The following is a 25,569-nucleotide window of genomic DNA, read 5'->3' as shown; positions in this document are numbered from 1 at the left end:
TAGACCTGGCATGCTGTGTTGGCTAAATATTTATTGATTGCAAAATAGCTCAGAAAGAACTGATTGTTCTTTTGTATCCCCACGTCCTCTATTTGCATCTTTGCAGCATTACATCAGGAGGATTATCTTGCCTCTGGAATATTTCAGATTGTAACAATTCACGATGTAAGAAAGAGCAGCTAAAGAGCTACCAGTGGCTCCTCAAATTCTTGAAAAAAAAAAAAGGATTCTTTTTTAACATCAAAATTATGTTGAATCCACAACATAGTATCCCAATGTTCTCATAGTTGTTTATCACTGACAGTGTTTAAACCCATGCCTTCCCCTTTTCTATTTTAAAGGCCATGTTAAGATTTCAAGCCCTATGTTAAAACTTCAGCTACAATGCCTGTGCCTTTTACAACCAAAACTGATTTTCGGTTGTTTAGGACAGAAACAGAAGAAACTTTCCAGCAAAATCTCTCTGAAAGGACTATTCCTGTTTAAATGGTGCTAGATAGAAACAAAATTTCTGTGTAAAGCTTTACCTAAGCCATTCAACCATTCCTGACTGGTAACAAAACCTGGGAGGTGCCAGCACTGGAAGCAATCCTGTACAGAACACACAGAAAACAGTCCTCCCACAACACCCAGGGCTCCAATCTAAAAGCCACACAAGTACAGGGATCTCAAGGGAGATCAGGGATCACAAGGGCAGGATAAAGGCTTGGATGGCAAACAAATTTCAACAACTGGAAGAGGTACAGAGGGGCATATATCAGGAGATAAAGGGTTTTGCACACATCTACACAATCACATGTCTTACCTGTAAAATGAGAACAAAGTAGTCGACGGGCTTGTTTCGCTGGTAGAGGTAGTGTTCTGGGGCTTTCTTGTTCTTCTCATCGTATTTCAGCTCCTGGATGACGTTGGGATGTTTTAGCAGCCTGAGAAGGATCTTCTCTGACATCTGGGATGGACCAAATGCTTCTACTTCTATAACACAAGATACAACTTGGCATTACACCTCATATGCCGGGCAAGAAGTTAGCAACACTCGTTAATAAGCATTTGCCTATAAAAGACACACAGATGCAGAGAGATCCATTATGGAATTGCAGGTTTCCTGTCTTTTCAGACTGTTAGATTTGTAAGGGGGGGGGAAGAAAACACAGTAACACCCCAACTTCCATTACTGAAGTATTTTTCAAAACAACCAAAAAACATGTCTTCATCTGAAAGGGAAAAGAAAAAGACATTCTTGCCCTCTTGAGAGTTCTGATTCACACAGTTGTATAAATGCAAGAGCTTTACAGCTGGGGCACAGAGAACCTTTGAATTTGTTTTTTCCTTCCCTAAAAGCTATTAAAGTCACTGCATTTATTGCACTTAAATAAAAAAAAAAAAAATTACTGCTTGGGGCCTAGAAAGTTGCTCTAGAGATGCTCTATACAAATCAGACACAACTGGGGCTGCCACAGCTCATATGGGAAGAGTTACTCAAAGTGAGAAAAAGTACAGGTCAGTTCAAACCATGTGGGATTAATGCCTGACACACAGAACATAATCCCTATCCACTTGATCTTCTGTGTTTCCAACAGGAGCTGTTTGAAGCAGAAAAGCTCATCCTTGTATGGGAGAGGTAAGCCACGGACGACGAGAATTACACATGCAAATTGATAAGCTTTCCCAACACCTCATTTCAGAACAGGACCATTAACAAGCCATCATCTGCTAAAGACACTATTCTCAGTTTAGAACAGAGAAACCAAAACTGTAGCTTTCATCTTTTTTAGCAGTGGCTTCACCGACAGACCTGTATTTAAGCTACACAATCCTTTCATCCACAAAACAAGTAGAGAAGCAGGACTGTAAGACTATTTCTGTTGAGCAGGTGTTTATGGAACTCCATCAAGTCTTGTACACTACATGAACAACGCCTTGCTTGCTGTTAAATCCACATCTTCCTGTTGAACTGCTTCCTTTCACCAAGGACATGCTCATGTGCACATGAGCCGTAGGAGTCCGAGCCTTCTAAGGAATTACTGCCCCTCAGCTGAGATGTGATAACCGATCATGTACATGTTTCTTTCAAGTCACAGAGGCAAAATAAAGCATGGAGACAGACTAGGAGCATCTAGGCAGGCAGTTACTGCATCTTAGAGGAGGGGAAGTACTAACTTCCAAGTGGAGCTGGCAAACTTCAGACAAAACAACTTTATAATTTTCCAACCATGAATATATGTTGAACATGGCAGTGAAAGACGCCCGTCTGAAAGGCCTGCATGTGGGAAGTCTTTATATGTCAAAGAGAGACAGCAAAAGCAATAGGAAGGTATTTTTCCACAAGCTCTCCTGTTTAAAGGCCTCATCTCTGAGGTGAAAAGACCAACTTTACGACGAAAGGCAATATCAGCTGCAAGAAACCATTCAAGGCCCTGGTCTCTCTGCCAGACTGCCCACCCAAGGGCTAAAACATCAAGGTGTTCTGGGATGGAGACAACTGTCCTCTGAAACCTGAAGTCATCAACGGAGGTCACACAAGCCAGACAGAAATCCATTTTAAAGAGTACAGTTCAACCACCTGTGCAGTCTGCATTAAATGTGTCGGGAGAGTTTTTCACTTGGAGTCAAAAAGTCTCATGGAACAGGTTTAGACCTTCCTGCAAAAAGTCCGGCATCTCTTTCTGGAGAAGGCGCCAGAGTGCAATTACAGCCAGCTGGCCAGTGGTATCGAGTCCTCTTTGGTTTGTTCCCTGAGCTCTTCCTAATGGGGTGTACTTGCTAGTCGTTAATCTGACGGACTCTAGACATGCAGTGCGGCACTTGGCATTCATCCTTACCTTTCAGACCAATTTAAAGTTACTGGTCCACCCCTGGTATATGTCTCAGAGGGTTCATGCCGACACTGAACACAGGAGAGGAGAGAATTTAAAAAGAAAAACACAACAGTGGCATTATTTGTCACCCCACAATCCAGCCTCCCTTCCCGCCTGTACTGTCCCACCCACCTCACCGGCCTTTGCTGACAAACTGCCTCCGAGGCTCTGGCATGATCACAGAAAGAGATAACCCGCACTTGCCTGTTGCCAGGAACCGGTGCATTGCCAGGAGGAGCTGCGGTGATATTTTAACCTTCATCTCGCTGTCTGTCTGCTTGAAGGCAGAGAAGTCCTGCTTCCTGTCCCGATGAGCTACTTTCTTTTTCGTCTTGTTATCAGCTGGGGAAGGGAGGGTGGGAGAAGAAAGGAAGGAAGCGATTTCTGTTAGAACAGGGTCCAACAAGAACTGCGCTGGTCAGAGTCAGCCAGGATGGCCACACGGAGCACAGGGTGCAGGCAGACCCCTCTGCAAAGCTCAGCTCATCAGCACGCAGCCCAAACCACAAACAACCAGGAGTTGTGTGGCCATGGGCCCCTGTCCTGCACGGCCAGGCACCCCAGCCTCTGTCACTTCTCTGTCACCTCGGTCAGGGGAAAGTCTCTGCTTGCCAACACCTGACTGCAGAGCAGCTCTGCATGCCACACCTCAGGTGGGGAGAAGTCCCGCTCAGTGTTACTGAACATCAAAAGGTGGTGTTTTACAAGCATAGCTGTGATAACTGTTTATTACATACACGTCCCTTAGAAAATTCCCAGCGTGTACACAGAGGAAATAGACAGTAAGTTATTTCTTTTGCTGCACCATTGGCTTCACTGACTCTCCACAGCTGTGACAAAATCTGCATGCCTTTGGCTGAAGTATTCCCAATGTCTGGTATATGCAGTTTCTTTTGTCCTGTACAAACTTCAGCAAAAGCTGGCAAGGTGTACAGCCTGCAGGTGGGAATCTCTGGCCACTTTACAGGCACTGAAGCCAGAATAAAGTACAGAATAGCTTCAGAAACTCAGATATGGGTATTTGCCTGCTAGTAATTCTGGACTCCTGTCCTCTATTCAGCTAAAAACCTGCCACTTGGTTTGTCTGTGTCTTAAAACAGGCTCTGTGGTGAGGAATCCCCATTTGTGAAAGACAACATGAAAGAAATGCAAACAACTCAGGAATTACCATCCACCTGCTGAGCTGATCCCCCAAAATGTTTAGGAAACTGGGTAAGTGGACAGCTACAGATATGTTGGGGTATGGTATACATCAGTTCCAGGGAGAAGAGGTCTCTGCTCAGACAGCAGGGTGCTGCTCCTCTCTGGTGACACCATGTGTAGGGTGGCAGTGGCTAGAAGCAGCAGAATGCTGTCAGACAGCTCTGAGCTCCACAGAGTGCAGGAAACCCAAGTGTTGAGGGAATTCCTGTGAGCCTCTCAGAGATGAGACACGGCTCAGGTTCTGTGGCCTTTGAGGGGGAAGATCCTAACAATACCACAGCTATTTGTCTATCAGCCCCTCAGTCAATTGGTGTAAAATGACTGGACTTCTGAGGGACCACAGGCAGCACTGGCACATCCATTCATGGCAGAGGATTTGGGCAAGCACACAAAGAGGTGTAGGGGAAGCTGACAATGTGAAACTGCACATACTCCCACGCGCTTGTTCAGATTTTGGGTTATAAATGCAAAGACAATTGAAGTGATGCACTGTAGCAAGGAAGCCACTGAGGTCTGGAGCCCTCTACAAGTCCAAATACATGCTACAGACTACTTAAGGCTCAGAGTGGCTGAGTTTGAGGGTTGGAAATGCACAATACTGGTTATTTACAGGCTTCTAGATTTTCCCAAGTCACCCAGTCTTTTAGACATGAGTACATCTAGATCCTCAACCTCCCAGGAACATGCCTCCACTACAGAACTATCACAGACTCAACAGCAATACTGTACTGACAGTAATTTACCTACTCGATATATCTCGAGCACATTCTGTGAGCAGTGCAAATCAGAAAGTTTGAGATACTTGTTCCCAGGCACATGGAGAACAGTGACAACCCATGCCCTTTTTCTTCTTTGAAACCAGAAGCCTCTTACCCTAGTAGTACTTTACCCAAGACTTGGACTACATCAGGGACTGCAGTTTCTCTTCCAAAAGCAGGAATAGAAACCACTGAAGGGAGTGGCTACAGACTAAAAACAATCCCTGCTTTAGGAATATAGTCTGAGACAGACCTTATCTGTACTTGCAGTTACAGGAAAGATGGATACCAAAGCAATGGAAAATGAACGGGAGAAAAGTCCTCTAGAAGCTCTCACTAGGTCCTACCTCTTGTAAGAAAGAAGAAGAATAGAAACTGCTTTTTCTGAAAAGCTCAGAGAATGTTATTTTTAAAGCACTGTATCTGAGGTGTTTTCTCACAAGGAGCTCCATCATTGCTCTCTTCAGGGAGGCAAAAATCACAAGTACAAGTGTTGGCCCTGGGAGAGGGAAACATTGCTGTGCTTTTCCTTTGACAGAGCTGTAACACTGCAGGCTTCACACTGCACTTCTGGTACCCGAAAACAAGACCAGCATCACACAATGGGAAGATGCCTTAAATCTTTCTGTCCATATCAGTCATCAAGGTAAGAGATCCAGGCTCTTACTCAAATGATGGGCAATTTCAACTCCTCCTATTTTTTCCCTTGGCAGCTTACCCAGAAATTTTCCCTCAAGAAAAACGGTACTTACAGCAGAGCCACATGGCTTAAAGCCATTATCTTGGCTTATTTTTGCAAGGGATGGTCTTAAATTGTTCTTTGCTATCCAAACAACTTTTGAGTTTCTTCTAAGACACAAGAATCAAGGACTGGATTGTGACTGATGTAACTGAATCTGAGCCAGGTATTTCCTGTCTGTCCTTCCTCTGGTAAGTGAGATGAAGACACAGGCATCTCAAGATGTCGAAGTGATCTCGGCCTGCTGAAGTGATCTCTGCTTACTGAGTGCTGGGATGCTGTTTGGTTCTGCAACATGAACAATGGGATGCATGAGGGATACTCTCACTACAACTTCTGGTGCGATATCGACAAATATTGCAAACATCTTCAGTAGGTTTTGGGAATATTCAGACTTCTCCTTCAAATCAAAGGCAACAAGCCTGACTATGAGCTCCAGGCTGAGGCAGAAAACTCAAGAGGATGAGCGGTCAAAACACAATTAAGGTTGTGATGTCTCTTGTAATAATCCTGAACTTTGATGCCCGATGCATAAGATGATGAACTACTGAATGAATTTCCTTGAAGGAGCCAGCTTGGACTGGAGACAGCTACAGAACAGGCAGTTCAAACCTCAGATCACCCATTCAGTTGGAGGAGCAGGCAGACTGACAGGCACTGCAAATGCACCCAGGCAATTGCTATGGAAAGTCCTTGCTCTCCTCCTCTGCTTTTTGTCTCTAGGACAGAGGAGACATCTGCAGTGAGGTCCAGACAAGACAAAGAGATGATGAAACTCATCTTGAAGCAGAAAGCTAAAAAAGACAGGCCACCAGTCAAACCCGCCCAAAAGGATGAACAAGCAGTCTGTGCAGTCTGACAGAGAACATACAGCTTTCTCCCCTGGGCCTCTGAGAAAGTTGAGGAATGCTCTCCCACCATGGCTAGAGCCATGGCAGCACAGGACAGATTCCTGTAGTGTGCCAACCATGAAGAAATGCTCCTACTTTCCAGTACTAAGAGCCAAACACACTGGCAGCTCTTCATCATGACACTGGGTGAAATGTGTCATGTGTCATGGCAGAAACATCTTCTCTCCACCCCTTCAGCATCCCCAATACAAAGTCTCATCCTCAGAAGTACTCAGTCTACCCAGATGTTGATGTCAGACATATTTAATAATTTTTCTTGCTCCTATCTTCTCCTTGCTCCCAACACCTCTGCAAGCCACAGCAGAACAGAGCCATATGAAGAAATACCACACATTTATTTGGCACCCTCCAGAAATTCAGCTGCAGAGTTCAGCAGTGAGAGCAGCTTTCAGCAAAACCTGTAAATACACTATTGCTTCCACCTTAACACAGTTCAAATGGTTTTTCATGGAAACAACAGAAAGGCACAGCTCCAACACCAAGGTCAGCCATTTCATCAAATTTCAAGTTTCCATCAAAGCAAAACAAAACATTTTTAAAACTTCAGAACAAAGTGTAACACTGCTGCCAGAATTTTTCAAAAGGTCTTTTTTTAAGTAAACACCTAGTACAGAGCAAATCAGTCCAAGGGTTTCAAGCTGACTTGTTCTGAGCTGAGCAAGCCAGAATGGTCTAATAATGAACAGAATCAGAGGTGGGGTTACTAACAGTGGCACTCTGATATCAACATCAAAAATAACCTGCCTTGACATATTATGGACAATAAAGTACCTTCAGTAAACCCATGTTCTCATTCATGTTCTCATCACAAAGCCAATTGGAGGTTGGCTGCCCAAATCCAAAACCCCTCACACCTCCTGTGATCCTCACAGCTTCTTGGGATTTCTGCTCTCTCCCTTACTGCTACAGTATCCTTCAGTCTAAACAGTGGAATGATCTCTAGATCTTCATAAAGAAATTAGAAGTTCTGCTTCATGGTACTTATCAGGAGTCATCCCCTAAAATTTCCTGCATCCTCCAAGAACACTAGGAAGTTTCCTTCCTGTTCTGAACCAGGAATTTTCAACAGTAAAAAACTATCCCAGAAAGGAGAGTTTCAAGTGAACTCAATATTCACCAGCTCTATTTTGTTAATATAGGAAGCCTTCAGGTAGTAAAATTAAAATTAAATTCTCACTTCCTTGCCCTCTAACATCCTATTAATGAGCAAGGCTTTTTTTTTTTTTTTTGTCCTGAAGAAGAACACAGCCTGATCTATGTGTTTTCTCTTAATAAACAAGGGAGGGGGAAAAGTGCAGTGTCTTCATTCATAGACGCACATAAATATCTCAAAGGTAGACAAAGATAGGATATTTTTGGAGTATAAAAGGAAGCTTGAATTCAGCCTGCAAAAGCATTATGTTGTAACTCATTAGCCCAACAATTCATTTGTGAGGGCATGAAAAGAAATCAATACTAACTGGACTTCTGTGATTTACATAGTAATTAGACTGTTCAGCATGTGGTGAAACACAACTGTGATTTACATGAACATTTGGGTACATAAATACTGGTAAAATACTGACCAGGTACAGAAAGCATTTCAGGCAAAAATAAGTAAGTCTATCCCACAGTATAAAGTGCTCATTGGACATTTGGCTTGAAGGGAGGATAGAAGATGCTTGTGTTGGCCTGAAAAAGCTGCTGTAGAAACATTCCAATCCCGTCCGTGAGGAAAGAGAAAGAAAGCAAAGGACAGCCGAACAGTGTTAAAGATACTTACAATTATTATTTCTACTATAATAGAATCTGGAGACATCCTTGTGCTGCACGCAAACACGTAGTGAAAAATAGCATCTGCCAGCAAGTGATGAAACCGCAGCTAAGACAGATGAAGAGTGACTGAAAGGAAGTCCTGTATGCACAGGCAGGATTGTGCAGACGAGGGGAGAAGCAGACACTTTAGGTAACTGTCCAAGTGGAAAAGAAAAGGGTCCAGATCTCTCAAGTCCCAGGTAATGGTTGACCTGCAGCATCATCTCCCTCAACACACACCAACATAAAGAAGGAAGGAGCTGTGCTGAGTGATAAAAAGAGAAGGCATTTAGGACAGGCTGGTTTTCAGCTCTGAGGAAGACTTTCCATTCTCAAGATTTCTCACTGAGTGACAGATACTCTAAAGAGACTCCATTCCTCTTCCTTGAGGCATGGTATTTGCCTGCCTCCTGCTGAAGTATGGCAGTACATGGATTACAGGCCCTTGAGGCAGAGGGACAATAGGGCAAGATGCGGGAGATCATGAGCACTGTAAGAAAGGTTTAACAAGCCACAGTGGTGAACAGCTGGCAGGAGAGCAGATTGTTGCAGATGTAAATCTTCCTGGCAAAAAGGTCAAATAAAGAAATTTGTCCTGCTTCTGAATTAATACAGCAAAAAGGAGTGAGGTTCTCATGCTGCAAAAACAAAAATTACTTTAACCATTTGAGGGATCTGCAGGTCATTTTGTTAAGGAAACTTCCTAAACAATTTGACTACTGAGATTTTAAATCAGCAATGTAACATCTCTCTAAACACAGCTATAAATACAATTGCTGCTGGATGGAGTCTTTATTCTCATCTATAAACAAATTGCAAGTATTTCTACTCACTGTATAGATCTGTTTCATCCAGGATTTCAGACTTGATGATCTCTTCAATCACATCTTCTAAAGTGACAATTCCCAGGACTTCATAAAAAGGATCCCCTTCGCCTTCATTGTTTACTCTTTGCACTATAGCCAGGTGAGACTTGCCTGCAAGGAGACAAATCAGCAATTTAGACATTTTAGAAATTCCTGAACGATCAGAAATTATAGCAGAACTAGGGACACACAGGTATAAAGAAAAAGACAAAAAGGTTGGTGTCAGGCTTTATGAAAAAAGGGGCAAAGTTTAACAATGCTTAAAATCATAATCTGATTTCTGAGATACACATTCCTGCATCACATAAATCCATCTAATGCACTAGAAGAGAACTAAAGAGATCAGTGTTCTTGTTCTAATGTCTTTCCCAGCAGAACTGTCACCCTGGCACTGAATTCATTATACTATCTTGTTGTTCTGCTTCTTGTCTCATGCACTGGCAGAATGTCATAGGTTAGCAAGCATAGGAAACAGAGGACACAGAGGAAAATCAGGCTGGAGCCCTCCTTTGCAGTGAGATCCCATGGACATTTTCCTCAAGCCTGGAAAAAACCAGCAACAACGACCAAACCACAGAAGCACAGGAACAGGGTAGAGCTGGGGAGAAGTCAGCCCCATCCATCAGCTCCTCTTTTTCCCCTCCCTTCCTCAAAAATAATTTATTTATATATTCTCCATATGGGGGGGTGACACCTTATTTAGGAATTAATTAATTAAAATATTCAAAGCAACTGTCTGATCAACCAAAAGAAAAGCTAAGATGAGATTTAGCAGCAGTTCTAAAGATTCCTGAGCTCTGCATCATTCACAGTGAATTCCTAAAGTCCTTTCTGCCATAGGAATAATGATGGTAAGAATGTCATCATCATGACCCTTCAAACTGGCCTTGATACCTTTGGTTGCCAGTTTCTCCAGCTGCCACTGAAAGCCAGTCCTTTGTAAAGCTGCATAAATAATAACATTCATTCAAAAGGTCCACCAAATGCCAGTGGCATTTTGCAGTACAAATACACAGACATCAACATGCTTTCTGAACTATCAGGGGGTAAGAAACAGTGTCTCACACTCTTCTTTGCTGGTCTCAAAAGTGATACTTATCCCCAACTGTGGAAGACAACCAAAACAGTTCGACTTTGCTTAGACCCCTTTATAGGCAATAATGTCTGCCTGTTTTAAGATTCAGATTATTAGACTAACAAGCATTCAAACTATTCCAGCCCAGACTTACTCATGCTTAAAGAATGAAAATATCCCGAACAAATTAGACAAGGGAGGAAAACTTATCAACTACTAATATAAACATTGCATCAGGTCAAGTCAATTCACTTTGGTAAGTTTTTCACATCTGCTTTCCCAGGGACCCAACATAAGCAGTTAAAAACAAATTCTTGGTGAATGCTGTCTGTCGAAAGTTAAATTCTTTTGCTATTCCCAGCTTGTGATCATTTAAAAGGAATTTTCCAAAGCAGGGTCTAATATTAGACTCAAAATGAAGTTTCCATTCCACTTAGGCGATATTCTCACCAAAGTAACTACTGCATAATCTGATTGTCTTGGAGCTACTCGTTTAGATGCAGATGGACATACTTTAAATACCAACTACACAGCACTGCTGAGTCTTATCTTGAGGAGACCTTATTCTACAGTGAATTAATAGAAAGATGATTTGTGATTTTTAAAGTATCAACATTCATATTCTACTGAAGGTCTTTCACTATGCCAGGTTTTACAGGTTTTATTTCTCTGCATTCCTTGCAAGACTTCCAGCTCTTTCTACTGCTCAATGAACAGCATTAAAGTGACTTCATAAAAGCATGAAAGATTTAAGTACTGTTATTAGTGCCATTCCCTTGTAATATATTACTCCAACTATATCCTTTCAACAGAACAATGTTCAATAAGATCTGCAGCACAAAAAAAAAATTTACACAGACAAAACAAATACTCTGATTTATTTCCCAGTGCCTGCTCAGATATTAGTATATTTGCTTTCAAGTCAAAAAACACAGCTCCTTCAAGAACCATTTCTATCACAGACCAGAGCAGCTCATTAGCACATGCTTATTCAGCTGCTAATTCCTCAGGATATCTGTTCTCACATATTAGTAAGTGGTAAGATCTGTCCAAGCTGGTTAAATTAAAAAAACAAACTGAACCAGCCAAACAAAAACACCAGAAGACAATGCTATCAACTCTGTGTTTCAGCTTTGATCAAAATCATCAAATTCCAGCCTTTTCCTCCACTTCTGCATTGCCTATGATAATGCTGAGCTAGGTGATGAAATTTTAAATTTTGAAAAGAAGTCTTTCTAACAATGGAGTCCTGAACACATCTACAAGCAACATTAGAGATTCATGAAAATGGGATTGGGGAAGGACCTGAAGGGCTGGAACTTGTGCACAAGTTTTATCCACAAAACCAGTTGCATGCCCTTTCCACCAGAGCGGTCCCCACCAAGAATTCAGGATCACTAAAATATGTTATGTTCTCCCCATTTGAGCAGCTGCAGGACTCTGATCTGAGCAACAGCACCTGATGTGAGATGTGTGACCAAAATCTGTACCAGCTGCTGCTCTCTTAAGCAAAGTGAGCTGATAAAACAGGAGTTATGGAGAGGTATCAGACATATGGCAACTTCTACAATGAAAAAGAAGGCTAGAAACATTTTCTTCTGGCCCTGCCACCATCTCCAATTTTTGGGGTTTTTTACTAATCACCCGAAGTATCAAGACCATTGAAACTTGTCAGCATCACTGGATTTTGGTGGGTAGCATCGATATTCAGTTCTACCTTCATTATTAAAACTACATGTTACAGAGAATTTATCTGCTGGGAAGAGAAATTATCCACACACATGGTGACACTAACCTTTCTTCCGTCCTGACTTCAAGTTTTCCTGTTCCAGACTTTATCAATCCAACATTTTGCTGGGGTCAGATGAATTTAAGCCAATCTAATAAGCTGCCCCTAAAAGGCTGCCTTTTGCTCCCAAGTTTTCTCCTTCCTTTCCATTGGCTCCAACGCTCAGGAAGTTATTTGATGAGACAGACCAGATCCGAAAATTACATTTCTTGCGTCTCTGCAAGATAATTTTGACCCAGATCCAATAATTTGCAAGAAATCACCAGACAGTGGAACACTCATCAGAGGTGGTGAAGAAGTTATGAAGATGCATTCCCAGACTGGCTGTCCTCTCACCACAGAAGCCTGCAAAATACCCTGCACGTATGGAAGTAATCAAGACATAAAAAGCTAAAGGAAAAGCTAGGAGCGCAAAGACCTCTTTATACACAGTAAAAGAGCACAACACAGCATGTGCTCAACTGTAAAAGTGGCCTGTAAGTAAAATAATGACTCCTCTGACTGTTTGAAATAGAAATTGGCTACAGCTTTATTGAAAGATTTATCAAGTCACTGGCAATTGTCATACTATTTTAGTCAACCGAAAAGAGAGGTTTCAGCTTGTATTTTCCACTGCTGAAGATGTACAATACACATCCAGTTAGGAGCTGAATAAAGTAAATATCCAGCAGGTAAGAAAACCTGGAGTGCTTATGATAGTCCTAGGCCTTTGAGAGCAGAACACAAGTTAAACAGAACAGGTGTATGGGAGTTCTGTACTTCACTGATTTTCTGGCCACAGTCTCTAACCACACTTCATAGATGACATTAATGTTTCTTTAATCACTTGTTTTAAGTGTTGATACAATGAGATTTAGCAATTGGGCAGCTCTGCAAAACTGCCAGGTCTGACAATAAGGGCAGAAATGTGATGTGTGACCCACTACTCCTCTGCAGGCACAGGCAGGCAGCGTTTGCTTTCTGCCTCAGCTTCCCCCCAGTACAGTGAGAGTCAGTGACACCACCAAGGGCCTGCGTGGAGCTGATACCTGCACATGGCCTGAGGCACCACTTGTGACAAATGTTCATCTCTCAGTTACATTCACAGGCAACTAAAGCACCAAGCGGTTTTGGTAAACATAAATCCAGTCTCATCCCATTGCTTAAAACCCTGACACTCAGCTTAGATTTTGCTCTGTACAACTTCTGATTTATTAAGAAACATGAAGATGCTTAGTTAAAGCCGCATGAGTAAGTGAACCTAGAGCGAGCTCCTGGGAGTCCATGTGATTTATTGACCACACAGAGCAGAACTGGAAGAAATGCCTGAAATACTCATTCTCTTATGGTACCATGACAATTTCTTGAAAAATCAATCATGGGGGGAAATTCTTCCTTTCATCCTGAGGCATTGATATGTCTAGAGCAAGGACCTTGAGAATATTGCCATGCAGTTCAAACAAGAGATGAAAATATCTGACCAAGTTCAATATCTGCTCTGGTCAGTCACAGGATCTTGACTCCATGAAGAGTTTTGCCATTTGGATGGAGTTGTACCAACCCCACTTCCCCACAGACACACAGGCAGAAGACATGGGATGACAGGAACATTATGGAGTTCAATAAATGCAAATGCAAAGTCATGAACCTGGTACAAAATATCCCCGTGAGCTGGCTGGGTGAACAGGCTACAGGAGTCAGCAGTGTGTCCCTGCAGCAATGAAAAGGAACTGTGTGCTGACATCAGCACATGTGCAGCTGGCAGGTCAAGGGAACGGATTATTCCCCTCAATTTGGCACCTGTGAAACCACACCTGCAGCACTGGCATTCAGTTTGGGGTTCTCCAGTACAAGAAAGACATTAAGAAACTGAAACCGTTTCAGTGGACGGATCCTAAGATGGGCTGGGGCTGGAGCCCATGATGCACAAGGAAAAGCAGAGGCCACTGCATTGGTTGAGTGTCACAAAGAAAAGGCTAAAAGAAAGGACTTAAAAGTCTTTCTGTACCTCATAGTAGGCTACAGAGAACACAAAACTAGAGTCTTTTGAGCTAGATACTGATGGGACAAGAGACAATAAACACAAGTTTCAAATATGGAGACTGTCTTTAATAATGAAAACTTGTTCATCATGAAGGCGGTCAAACAGTGGAACAGGGGCCCAGAGGGGCAGTGAAATCTCCAGCTTTGGAGGTATTCAAAACTCAGTGACCTGACCCAACTTCAAAGGTGGCCCACTCCAAAGAGGGGGTTGGACAAGATGACCTCCAGAAGTCCCTTCCTAAATTATCCTGTGATTTTAACAGACTTTGTAGGGAGGTCTGACTGAAATCCTCCGCCAAACTTCCATTGCTGAATTTTCATTACTGAATTTCTAAAAAAAATTGCAAAACTTTCAGTACATAAGGATATATAAAGATAGCAAGTTTTACTGATCTGGAATGCCACAATCTGGCTTTGTATGTGACCAAATGTAATAACAAAATGATACTGCTAGCCAGACTATGCTGCAGAAAATTACAGTACTGCTGCCATAGCTTCAGAGCAAACCCAGATTCTCAGGAAAGAGTGATCCAACAGCAAAGGTGTAACTCAGAGGCTCTGAGCAGTGAGCCACAACCTGTAGTGATGTGTATAAGCTTAGACTACGAGAAAGCAACTAGAAATTCCTCTATTTCTACTGAAGGAGGTTTATGAACTCAGTAACTGGGAAGATTTGTAGGTGTTATTCCCCCCTGCAAGCAGCAGATCTCACTAAAGGCCCCTGGTTTCCTTTAAAAAAAAAAAAAAAGAAAAAGAAAAATCAGTGTTAAATCAAAGCTACGGTAAACACTTACAAAACAGAAGACTCCTGTTAAGTCAGTTTGTGGTAAAACAAGAATCAGACTAGTCCATTTTTGTTAAAACCAGTAATCTGAGTCTGTTTGCTGTTGGTTAGTGCCCTGGAACATTAAGCCATAGCCTGTTTAATGTGCCTTCAGTGACATGGAGAAAAATCCCAGGCGGTGTTCAGCTGCCCTTGAATTTGCCAACTAACAATGCTTCTGAAAAATCTCCCTGTTTAATCTTATGGGACTGTTTTTGTTTTGACTGCTTTGTACAAAGGTAAACACTGGTCTGTCAGTGAGATTCACAGGTTCAACAACACATTATTCAAAACAATAAATTTTAAAACATGTTGTATAATTCATCCATTAAAAATAACTCCCTCTGGAATAGCCCTGCCTTGCAAGCAATTATGCCATAGTAAAAAGTATTTTCCTAAATTTCTTTTCTGCACCACAGTTCAAGGACATTAAATCTCCATTCTATTAGCAGAAATTTGCATTCATGCTGTTTGCTTTTTCACTTTGATTATTTTCAGTGGGGCAATCAGACTTCTCCTTTCTCCAAACACACACACACACAATCCGGTGCACGCTGTCTTTGTGTTCATAACACAACACCATTCACAGAATCAAGAGAAACCCAAAACTGCTGCAAAAACATAATCTAGGTTTAGATTAGGCTTTTTAGATACTGCTCTTTTACCATTTTTAATATATATTTGGGAAGGGAACCTGATAACTAACATTCATTTAATATAGCCACATGAAAATCATCCAGACCCTCAAAGGAAATGAGTGAAAGTATCAGCACAACCACTGGGAATACAATGATTCTCCTTTAAACCAAAGAGCTCAGTCTCGTACAAACATTAACTAGAAACCACAGCAGCCTTCACAGGAAAATAAAAAAGTAGCACTTTAAATAGACTCTTTGTGTTAAAGTCCATTTAGTGGGAGGACACCAAAAAAAGCAAAAATCAGGGAGAGTTTCAGAATGACTTCCTGACAGTGAATTGTATTTGTAAGGAATACTTTCCCAAGGGAAACGACAGAAGCTCAGTTACTTGCAACTTTGAAAACTCAACTGGACAAAGCTCCTAGAAAGGACTCAACAATTCTCCAGTGCCCCGTGGCAGATGGAAGCGAAGCGATGAGCTAACATTTTCCATCTCCACCAGCCTATCAGTCGGTGTAGGCGCCCCAACTCAACTGCTCCTGCTTTCCTCCCTTCAATCCCTCCTGGTAGGACCTCGGTGAGACACACACTGACAAACATAATTTGCTTTGCTGCTGCTTCTAAATGTGAGAGCACAGCTCTAGAAAGCTGCAGCTTTACCTGCAACCAAACCAAACCCAGCAACCAACTCGGATCAGAAGCTGGGAAATCTCCACAGGTACATGAGTAAAAGAAATCAGCTGGGAACCAGAAATAATTTGAGTGTAAGGAAAAAAGGTAATTTCAACTCAGATCTCTGCTATCCAAGTGGGAATCTTAGGGAAGAATCAGATGTGAGAATATTTAGGGAAAACTATTACCAGGTGGAGGCAGGCATCAAGAATGAAAATGAAGAGTGGAGAGAAAAAGTTTCAGAAACTCCTTGAGCATTGCTAATGACTCCCTCGCCATGAACAGCATGGCAATGCTTCCCAGTCAGGCAGTGCTTCTCCAGTAGGGAATTTGTGCTGAATACGGCTGGGGTTAACAATAACCAGGGTCCACGAGGGTGTAAAATGCACACCACTAGCTGGGCTGCTCTCAGTGCTAGCCAGAACACTGACTTCAGCCTACTAAATGAACAAATACAAGCTGCTTCCCAGAACTGGAAGTTTCTGTCTTGGAATCCACTGGATCTGAAGTAGGAGAGGAAGAGAAGGAAAACCTAACACTTGAGAAAGAAACCTCTCCCCAAAACGAAGTGTTTTGGCACCTGTCTGAGGCTCTAACCTGAGTACAAAGTTGTGACACCAGGACACTGGTGGCTTGACATGAGAAACAGGGTGGAAGTTTAAAAACAAAATTAAGGAACCACTTCAGAAGTGCAGCAAACTAGAACTGAGAGAAGAGGTGTCAACAAGAAGAGAAAATACTGAATCTGGAGAGAGACCTAGGGCTATTCGGGCTGACACAGAACAAAAAAGTTCATAGAAAATTTAAGGCAAGCAAACAGAATATTGAAGTCATTCTTGGTCATGGTTCAAGTCTTCCACACTGGATTCAAAAGATACTGAAGTGTAACTTCTGCTGATGTGATTTCCCCTGTGCCCCCACTTCCCAAGGCAAGTAATGACCTTTTGGAAAGCAGGGTAAGAAATGCATCTCCTTACTGACTCGCACCTCCACAGCATGATCAACAAGGAATTTTTTTTAGTGTTCAAGAACCCTAAAAAGGAGCCATACTAATTTTATTACTTCCCTGTTTGTTCAAGACTGTCCCACTGACTTCAGCATTCCTTCAGGGATGAACAGCAGGCACCAGCAGGCAGAAGTGCTGCCAGCAGAGGGAGTGCAAAACCTTGGGTTTGCTGAGCTCCACGCTCCAGGTCCTCCCCAGACCTCAGTCCAGCAGACGGAGAGAAGAGGTCCTGGATTCTGGCATCGGTGGGGCCTGTCTGCTGGCCGGATGCTGAATCCTTTGAGAGATGTGTCCTCCAGCCTGGGATCCACAGCAATGACCCCTGTCTGCCATGGCCTGTTCAACATCTCCTCCTGCAGCTTTGCATTGCTGCTATGACTTGTCCCACCCCAACTTCCTCCGCCTTCCCTCCCCTAGGGGAGACAATTTCTTGAGCCCTTCCTAAGGGCTCAGGAGAGCAACTGCCATCTCCTCAGTCTCCTCCAGTCCAACAGTTAATCCACTAAATGAAAACAAGAACATCAAGAGACGTACCTTTAGGAGCAACAAAAACAGAAGTCAATCCAAAACAATGAACTCGGATGACTTTGATGTTCAGGTAACCAAAACACAACACCAACAGAAACAACAGCTTTGTTCTGTATCACTGCAGCCAAAAATCCTACTGATCTAATCCGTCCTCTAATCCTGCCTCCCTCAATTCCTAGAACAGACTGAGCTTAATTCAGGGAGCTTCTAGATATTGGCATCTACACCACGGGATTTTAAATCCGACAAAGGTAAAGTACTAGAAGGCACAACAGAAACATGTTTGGACATTGGGAGGAGGTTAGCTGAGGCCAGCATGCTTACATAAGGACCTAAACTGTGCTGAGAGCAAAGAGAATGAGCTGAAAAGGAAGAGCAGCATCTTGGGACTGTGGGTCGTAAAAGGAATTGGGGGCTAGATATACTCTCTTTTTTTTATTATTATCATCATCAGCTCCTATAGTTTACTTTTAGCTCACTATTTAGGACATAAATTTAAAAGGGTTCTTGTGTTACCAGCATCTTAGATCATTAATATTCTATTTTAATGACTTGTTTTACTTCAGGCCATTTATATCACATGCAGTTTGCAATTCCAGCAGCTCCAAACCCAGCCTGGTCGATGGCGCCATCAGATTTTTCAAGCTCACTGCAAGGCTTTCAAATTTATATTGCAGCAGAAGCCAGGGGAAGATTAATGAAAAGCTACCCTGTTAACTTTCTAAATTGGTGAGACCACCTTCATCCAGCAGGGTCTGTACAAGCCTGTGTGTGCACTGCCACAGCACCCAAAGCTGTGGGATAAACACATGCCTGAACACAACCGGTGCCGGTGACCTTGACTTTGCACAAGCGCAGGGTCGGGGCCATGTGAGCTCTGACACTGCACATTTGTTTCTCCAGAACGCAACACGGGCACAGGGATTCACGTACTGCCATTACAGAGCAACTCCCGAGCTGTGCAGCAGAACACCAAGGACACTGCAGCAATCTGAAGGCACAAGAAGCACAGCCACCTTCTCCCACTGGCTTTTAGTTTGGGTCAGGTCCCTCGAGGGGTAGCGCTGCAGGAAGAGCTGCCACAGAACTGTGCTTCACACTGTCAGGAAATTCAAGGGGAGGGGGGAATATCCTCTGGCTGGAAAGTGACTCTTTTAAAAACTAAAGGTATGGCACATGTAAATGTAGAAAAGTGCCAAGACACACCCAAAGTTACAGAACAGAGAACTTCACAGGAGTGACCAACTTAAACTTTCTTAGGTCCCATTTTCACTTTGGTTTGGTGCAATTTTAGCTAATGACACAGATTCCAGATCCATGCCTCTTCATCGAGAACATGCACAGAGCAATGTACAGAGTTACGGATATGACATGGGGTAAAGTCATTTAAACCACCCAAAGACATACTGGAACTGTCTGGCACAAAGCAAAAGGGCAGAAGAGCACCTGTGATTTCAGAACGGGGCATCACAGATATCCAAATGCTTGCAAACTACAGGTTTTTTGCAAAATAATAATACAATAATATTTAGAGAAGGGGGAAACCCTTAATTTTGCATCTTGCTAAGGATTTAAGTAGATCTTGTGTTACTTTTTAAGCCCATCACGTAAAGAAGCCAAAAGAATTGGTTCAAATGCTGACTCATCATCCCCAGGAAAAGGAAAGACTACAGAAAATTGCCTTGTTTGAAAGAATGACAGTTCTGATGGTATATTTCAATGCATTCTTACTCTTTCCCAAGAACAAACGTAAATTGACTGGCTTTGTTCCTAGGAGTTATCAATTACTCATAAATGTAAGATTTTCAAGTGAATTAGTAATACAACATCATCTTTTCAACCACACAAGGCAAGATTAATTTTCTGAGAAATGGCACTACTGGGTCATATTTTAGAAATGGGAACTTCAAAGATCAATCTCCACGGCAATAATGCTATTAATATTTTTAATTACTGACTTGATACAAAAACTTCTTAAAGTTTCCATTTGTGAACAACCATCTAATTAGTGTTTTTTTGGGCCACCCTGCATAGCCCTCTAGTAAGCTGAGTTTGTCCAGAGCTCTTGAAGAAGGAAGGAAACCTCTCAGATAAGACAGCAAAGCCTTGCTCCCTCAGCAACAGCCACTGGAGAGAACTGGAGATAAGGTGAAGTGAGAGCCTTGCCCCTAAGCAAGAAGACACTGGAGATAAGAGGAGAAAAGAGAGTCTTAAGATATTGAATTTGTGAACTTGCCACTTGAGAGTTTTGCTGTGATGAAGAGTTCCTTTACTCCAGAAGATTAAATCAGGATTGCTCAACAGTTTTCCAGCTGCTGGGTATTGATGACAGGGGATGACATGTGACTCACACCTATGTTACAATATTATTCAAATTCTCCCTGTCAAATATTTACATGAAGTGTAGAGCTGTAATATTTTAGTGACATAACAGGAATTCAGTGAGAATGGTATTTCTTTCATGATGCTTAGCTCAGGGAAGATGTAGTAGAGGCAGCCCTGTTTTCTTTATTATTCTGCAGAAGTCTTTATCATTATTTTAGCCCCATCCAAAATTAATCTGAATGTATTTGCTCACAAATAACCTAAATACTGGCTTTAATATCCCTGACTTCTGAGACTGTTTATTTTGACAATTTTACTCCAGAACAAGCTTTGTGGCATAGCTTCTCATAGGGAATGGGGCTATTGATCTAAGCAGCACACTTTCTCATTCAGTCTCCTCTGGCAAAGGACAGATCTCTTTTGTCTTTGTAAGACTGTTCACGTTTGTACATGTGTGTGTTAGAGCATCTCTATGATTTTGTCTAAGCCTAATACTTAGACAGAGCTATCTAAGCTCTTACACTCTTACAGTAACACCATGTAACAGCATTGCAGGTATCTCAGCACAGCAAGGGCTCACAAGTGTCTGTGTGAATCATCTGGCACACACAGCTTCGATCCATTCACGTGATGCACTCAACCACTCCTGCAACACTCTCAAGAGTTACAGTGAAGCATAACTTCACTAGCTGTGGAGGCAACCTCAATTACAATGGTTGAACCCACTGGCACAGGGCAGTTTAGCTTCCCTTGTGAGGGTAGAGGGTGAATTAAAACTCATGCAATCCATACAGCTTTGCCCATAAAACTGTATCCACACTAAGAACGCAATACCAGCATCCCTGCATCCCTAAAACACTCTGACCATGGAAATGGCCTCAGAGAAACAGAGTCCTACTGCTGTGACTTCTGCCTTGCATTTGTTTATTTTTAGCTAGGCTTAGGCTGAATTCTTCAACATCCCAATAAATACTAAAGTAATCAGCTCAAACTTCTGCTAGAAGAGACATGGACAACTAGGTCACACAGCATACAACACACGTTTCTCTGTTATCTTCCGTGACTGCTTGCAAATCCAAACATTCCTGGTACATCACAGCAGCACAAACCCCAACCAGAAAACCAATCTGCTAGGCTCTGAGGACTTGCAATTAAATCTGTAGTATAAACAGTATTTATCTAGCATACAATAGCAGAACGGATGTCTGTCGCTATAATGCGGTTCACAGGAGAATGTCCACGGACTGGTGCACGAGAGTTTGAAAAACTAAAGATTCCCAGCCAGACCCTTTCTTGGGGTCTGCAACTCTTGAGTTTCTTCCTGCCATCTTCTGTTTGTTCAAGAAAGGTCCCTCCACAAATGCAGCTACAGCCAGGTGATGCTGCCTGCACAGAACAGGTCAGGGCTGAGCTCTCATCTCTACCTCAGAGGGAGCAACAGGAAAAATCTCCTCTCTCACCCACAAACCACATTTTCATGAAGCTTACAGAAACATGGTATTTCTGACTTTTCTAAATCAATGACTTTTAAAGCTATGGAGGACTAAGGCAGGTAAGGAAAAAAATAAACAACAAACTGATTAAAAATAAACTATACAAAATCCCAACCAAACCGAATAAAAACAACCAGACAAAAAAAACCTCAACTAATCCCCCCAAGCAGCTTCCTTCACAGCAGTAGCAGTGCAGACCCTATGCCAGCCCCCATATGACAGAAGACAACAAACTTCAAAATATTGCTATAATTTCCACTTGCAGGAAGAGGTTGTCATTCCTTCACAACAGTAAGAACAAAACCCAAACAAATTTTCTAGAAAGCCATGAATAAAAATTATTATATAAACCCCAACTTTATACCATGCACAATTTAGTTGAAACACCCTGTATTTCCAAGTAGAGCTCAAATACACATTTAGTCTAAATAATACAGATTATGTATGATCTAGTGCTCTGCATCTCAACGTACAGCAGGTACATTTGTGAAGGTCCCCGTCCTTCCAGGAGCCGGGAGCCTGGCCACAGTCACTGCATCACTGTCCTTACAAGGGTTAGACAAACAGACCAGTGAGCCCTGGCAAAAGGAAATGCATTTGGAGTTCACAGAGGGGCTATTGCTTGGCTATTTCTGTAGTGCCTGCATCTAAAAAAAGATCCAGTTCACACAAGTAGCTATTTTACCTTACTGTCCCACAAGATCTAAATGCATTTTTTCCGATTACACTTTCCCACCATAAAATACACAGCAAAATGTGACACATATTTTTAAATATTCCTATGAAAGGATTTTGCTTATATATAGAAACATGAGTATATATGGAAACATAAAAAATTCTGTGTTTATATATAGATGTCTCCTCACTGTATAACTAATATTAGTTCATGGAATTGAAGTCACACACAACAACAACAACGAAGAGAATTTAAGTTCCAGGGAACTTTGCCATAAAGTACACAAAGCAGAAAAAAACCTCTTGGATTTATGATAATCTCTGTATGAAATGCTGAATGGTAAATTCCCTTGAGAACTTCTCTGACACAAGAAATACACAACAAAATAAACAAACGAGGAGACAAGTCCAAGAGGCTCTCACTGAAGAGACATCTAGTTCACTCTTTTGCCTTTTTTTTTTCCCCTCCTGCATTCCAATGAAATCTGTCATGAACCGCAAGAGAGGCGCAAAGAGGTCTTCCTTGGGTCCTCTTCTAAAGTCCACCTCCTGGGGAGCCAAAGACCATCAGCTTCACTAAGATAAAGCACTTGAAATGACTACCACAAGTGCTGCCCTTCTGAGAGTGCTCCACACTGCAATGTCCCATCTGTATGAAAAAAATGTACTTTGATAGTTACAGGAAGGTGACAAAAGTTCTTCAAGACTTATTTACACAAGTCTGAAAGGTTTGACTTTTACTCTTTAATTATTCCTCCATGGTTTGGTGTCCCAAACACCACATTTCTTCCATTTAACCAGAAGATGAATGTAAAGCTGACTAATCTGTTTCAGTGTTTAAGCTGAGGGAAACAAAACAAGCAGAGAATATGAGAGAAATTTTCTAAAGTGATAAAATCTAAATATTTTTTCCATGCCCCTAGGGGAATTAGTAAAATGGATGAAGAATACCCCAACTCTTGAACCCATCTCATCACATATGCTCAAGCACTGTCCTATCCACTCAGAGCACTATTGCTACCCTACTTAGAACTGTCACAGGAGCCTGTTTAAAATAGCCCAACCCCCCTGCTTGAATGCCTTCCTTGATGAGTACAAAATCCTGGTTTTTGTGAGAAGGAGAGTTTTCAGCAATAAAAGCCACACACTTTTGTAGAAGTTCCACAACAGTTACCATCAATAAAAAGAACACTTGTATGACCTGAGCAATCAGCAGATCAAGGTTTTTTCTAAATTAAACTAATGTAAAGCACTATCCCTGGAGCTTAGTGGAGGGACTCAGGCAATAGCTGTGTGTAACAGGAGTGGCAGATGGCTTTCCAGAAATTACAATCTTTCTTTCAATCTTTACAGGCTGGTGGCATCTCACCTGCTTATTTCCATGGCAACTGGATTCCACCAAGAAGCTGTTGATGCTAAGTTGTCTCCTCTCCTCCCCTGTAACTCCTGTTGTATCAAATAATTGTAAAAGCCAACGGGACAGAGGATGAATAAACTCAACTGTGCAACTGAAACAGTTACATTTTGAAGTTTTTTTACCGAAACTTTACAGATCTCTGTCCCACTTCACAGAATTATCACCTTCTTGATGGCTGGAAATTAGCAACTATATAATAGGTTCAGCTATTCAGGGCACAAGCCAAGGTACCACTCTCTAATCTAGAGCAAGACTAGATCAGTGTGGTGACCACAGAACAAGAATAGTTCTAGATCCTGGGACTAAGAACTGAACATCTACCCAGCTTCATAGGAAGGCCAAGTTCTTTTATGACCACAACTGATCAGGAGCTCAGATCTATTATTCATTGAGATGATTACATGTCTGGCAGAACAACAGCTCTTGGCAGGACAGTAAAATATTTATGCAGTGTAACAACTCAAAGAAAATGACTTGCCAAATTGACTGCAACAATGGTCTTCAACCTTTTTCAATTTATGGACTGCTAAAAATGCTCAGTGGGAATGCAGAACCCTGTAATACTGAGCTCTCTACTGACAAAAGGCTTATTGTTTTTAAGATACCTTTTTTTGAGACGTCTGAAATAGTCCTTGGATGCAAGCTAAAAAAAAAAATTCACCACACTGCATAATTTTCTGGAAAATATTAAGCAATCTTCCTTACAGTATACAATAACCAAGATACAAAAGCCTGAAATCAAATTATTACAGGTCTCTGCACAATAAAGATATTCTTCCTAGTGACTTTAGCTCTAGGTTACATGACAAACAGGGAGACCAACCACCACACAGATTGGTAAAATGATGGAACTCAACAGCAGAAAAGCTGAAGGCCAGAGAGAGCATGGAGTGGTGGTCACCAGAGAGCCCTGGACAGAAAGGAAGAGCAGACACAACCCTGAGAGGGACACTGGGTGCTGGATCCCACACGGGTATATTTCTAAGGAAAGCTGAAGCTGAAATTAGGGACTGGCGACAGTGGTTTTGTTAAAGGCAGCATTTAGAGAATTATCAACAGGAACAAAATATCACAGAGGGGGAAGAGAAGGAAAGGGAGGAACTTGGAGGATTGCAAATTTGATTCATGTTGTTTCCACTGTGGGAGCATTTGAATCAGTGCTCAAACCACCATCTCTGCCCCAGCTCATTAGAGTACCTAGTAATTTGCCTGCTCCTGTACAGTAATCCGCATGGAAGCCATAGCAATGCAAGAAGGAGAGAGGCCAGCATTCCCCAGCCTCACTGGGGGCAAGGGAGCAGTCGGTGGAAGGAGCAGGAAGATGATGGCAGGGACAGTACGACTGTTTCAAGCACTGATGTGTTTCATCACATGTAACACATATCAGCAAGTTGGCCTGGTGGTGTGGCCACTGCGAAATGGCTGCTTCCCACCGGAATCACAAGAGTTGACATCTGAGGGAAGGCTTTGCAGCTAATGGTAGGAAATATTTTATGAGCAAAAGGAACAGTGTGAAAGAGCTCGTGGCAGAAAGCACAGCTGAGGTTGATGCTGCTCTAGATGTGCGAGACATTTAAAACAGTACAAGAACAAATGGGAAGCTCTTCGCCCCCCTGCATCTCACCTGCAATGACAAACCCTTGGTTCCCACCCTCCATCATGTGCCTTAAATTCCTCACTGCATTCGAGGCAGCATCACACTCTACCCTTACACTTCCCACTTTAACACCTTGCCGTGAAACACCCTTTCCAAAGCCCAGACTGAAAACAGTTCCTTCTGCCCTTGCGATGGGTCTGAGCCAACCTCTGAAGGCAGAGCAGAGAGCATGAGGTCCAAATCTTTAATCTAGAACAACCATTGATCTGCAAGCAAATACTATAGCAATTTCTTCATAAAATATAGGAGAAGATGTATTTTTCCAAACACCAAGGCTAGTAAAACTTGATTAGCAGAGGAGGTCTGAGAGAAGATTGTGG

At 42.2% G+C, this 25,569-nt stretch overlaps 1 protein-coding gene across 1 annotated transcript in view; it reads right to left on the bottom strand.

Moving 5' to 3' along the window:
• CNNM2 (cyclin and CBS domain divalent metal cation transport mediator 2) overlaps window positions 1-25,569 on the bottom strand; it is a 119,284-nt gene that overhangs the window by 18,183 nt on the left and 75,532 nt on the right. The window contains exons 2-4 of the mRNA XM_069019922.1: window positions 9,097-9,240; window positions 3,063-3,200; window positions 806-975 (exon numbers count right to left, since the gene is read on the bottom strand). Of these exons, the coding sequence (XP_068876023.1) occupies window positions 806-975; window positions 3,063-3,200; window positions 9,097-9,240 (452 nt within the window). The remainder of the gene's footprint in view (window positions 1-805; window positions 976-3,062; window positions 3,201-9,096; window positions 9,241-25,569) is intronic.

The sequence above is a fragment of the Aphelocoma coerulescens genome, chromosome 6 (assembly GCF_041296385.1).
Source record: "Aphelocoma coerulescens isolate FSJ_1873_10779 chromosome 6, UR_Acoe_1.0, whole genome shotgun sequence".
Taxonomy (NCBI): domain Eukaryota; kingdom Metazoa; phylum Chordata; class Aves; order Passeriformes; family Corvidae; genus Aphelocoma; species Aphelocoma coerulescens.
The sequence above is the reverse complement of the archived record's forward strand: the minus strand, read 5'-3'. Positions and strand labels throughout refer to the sequence as shown.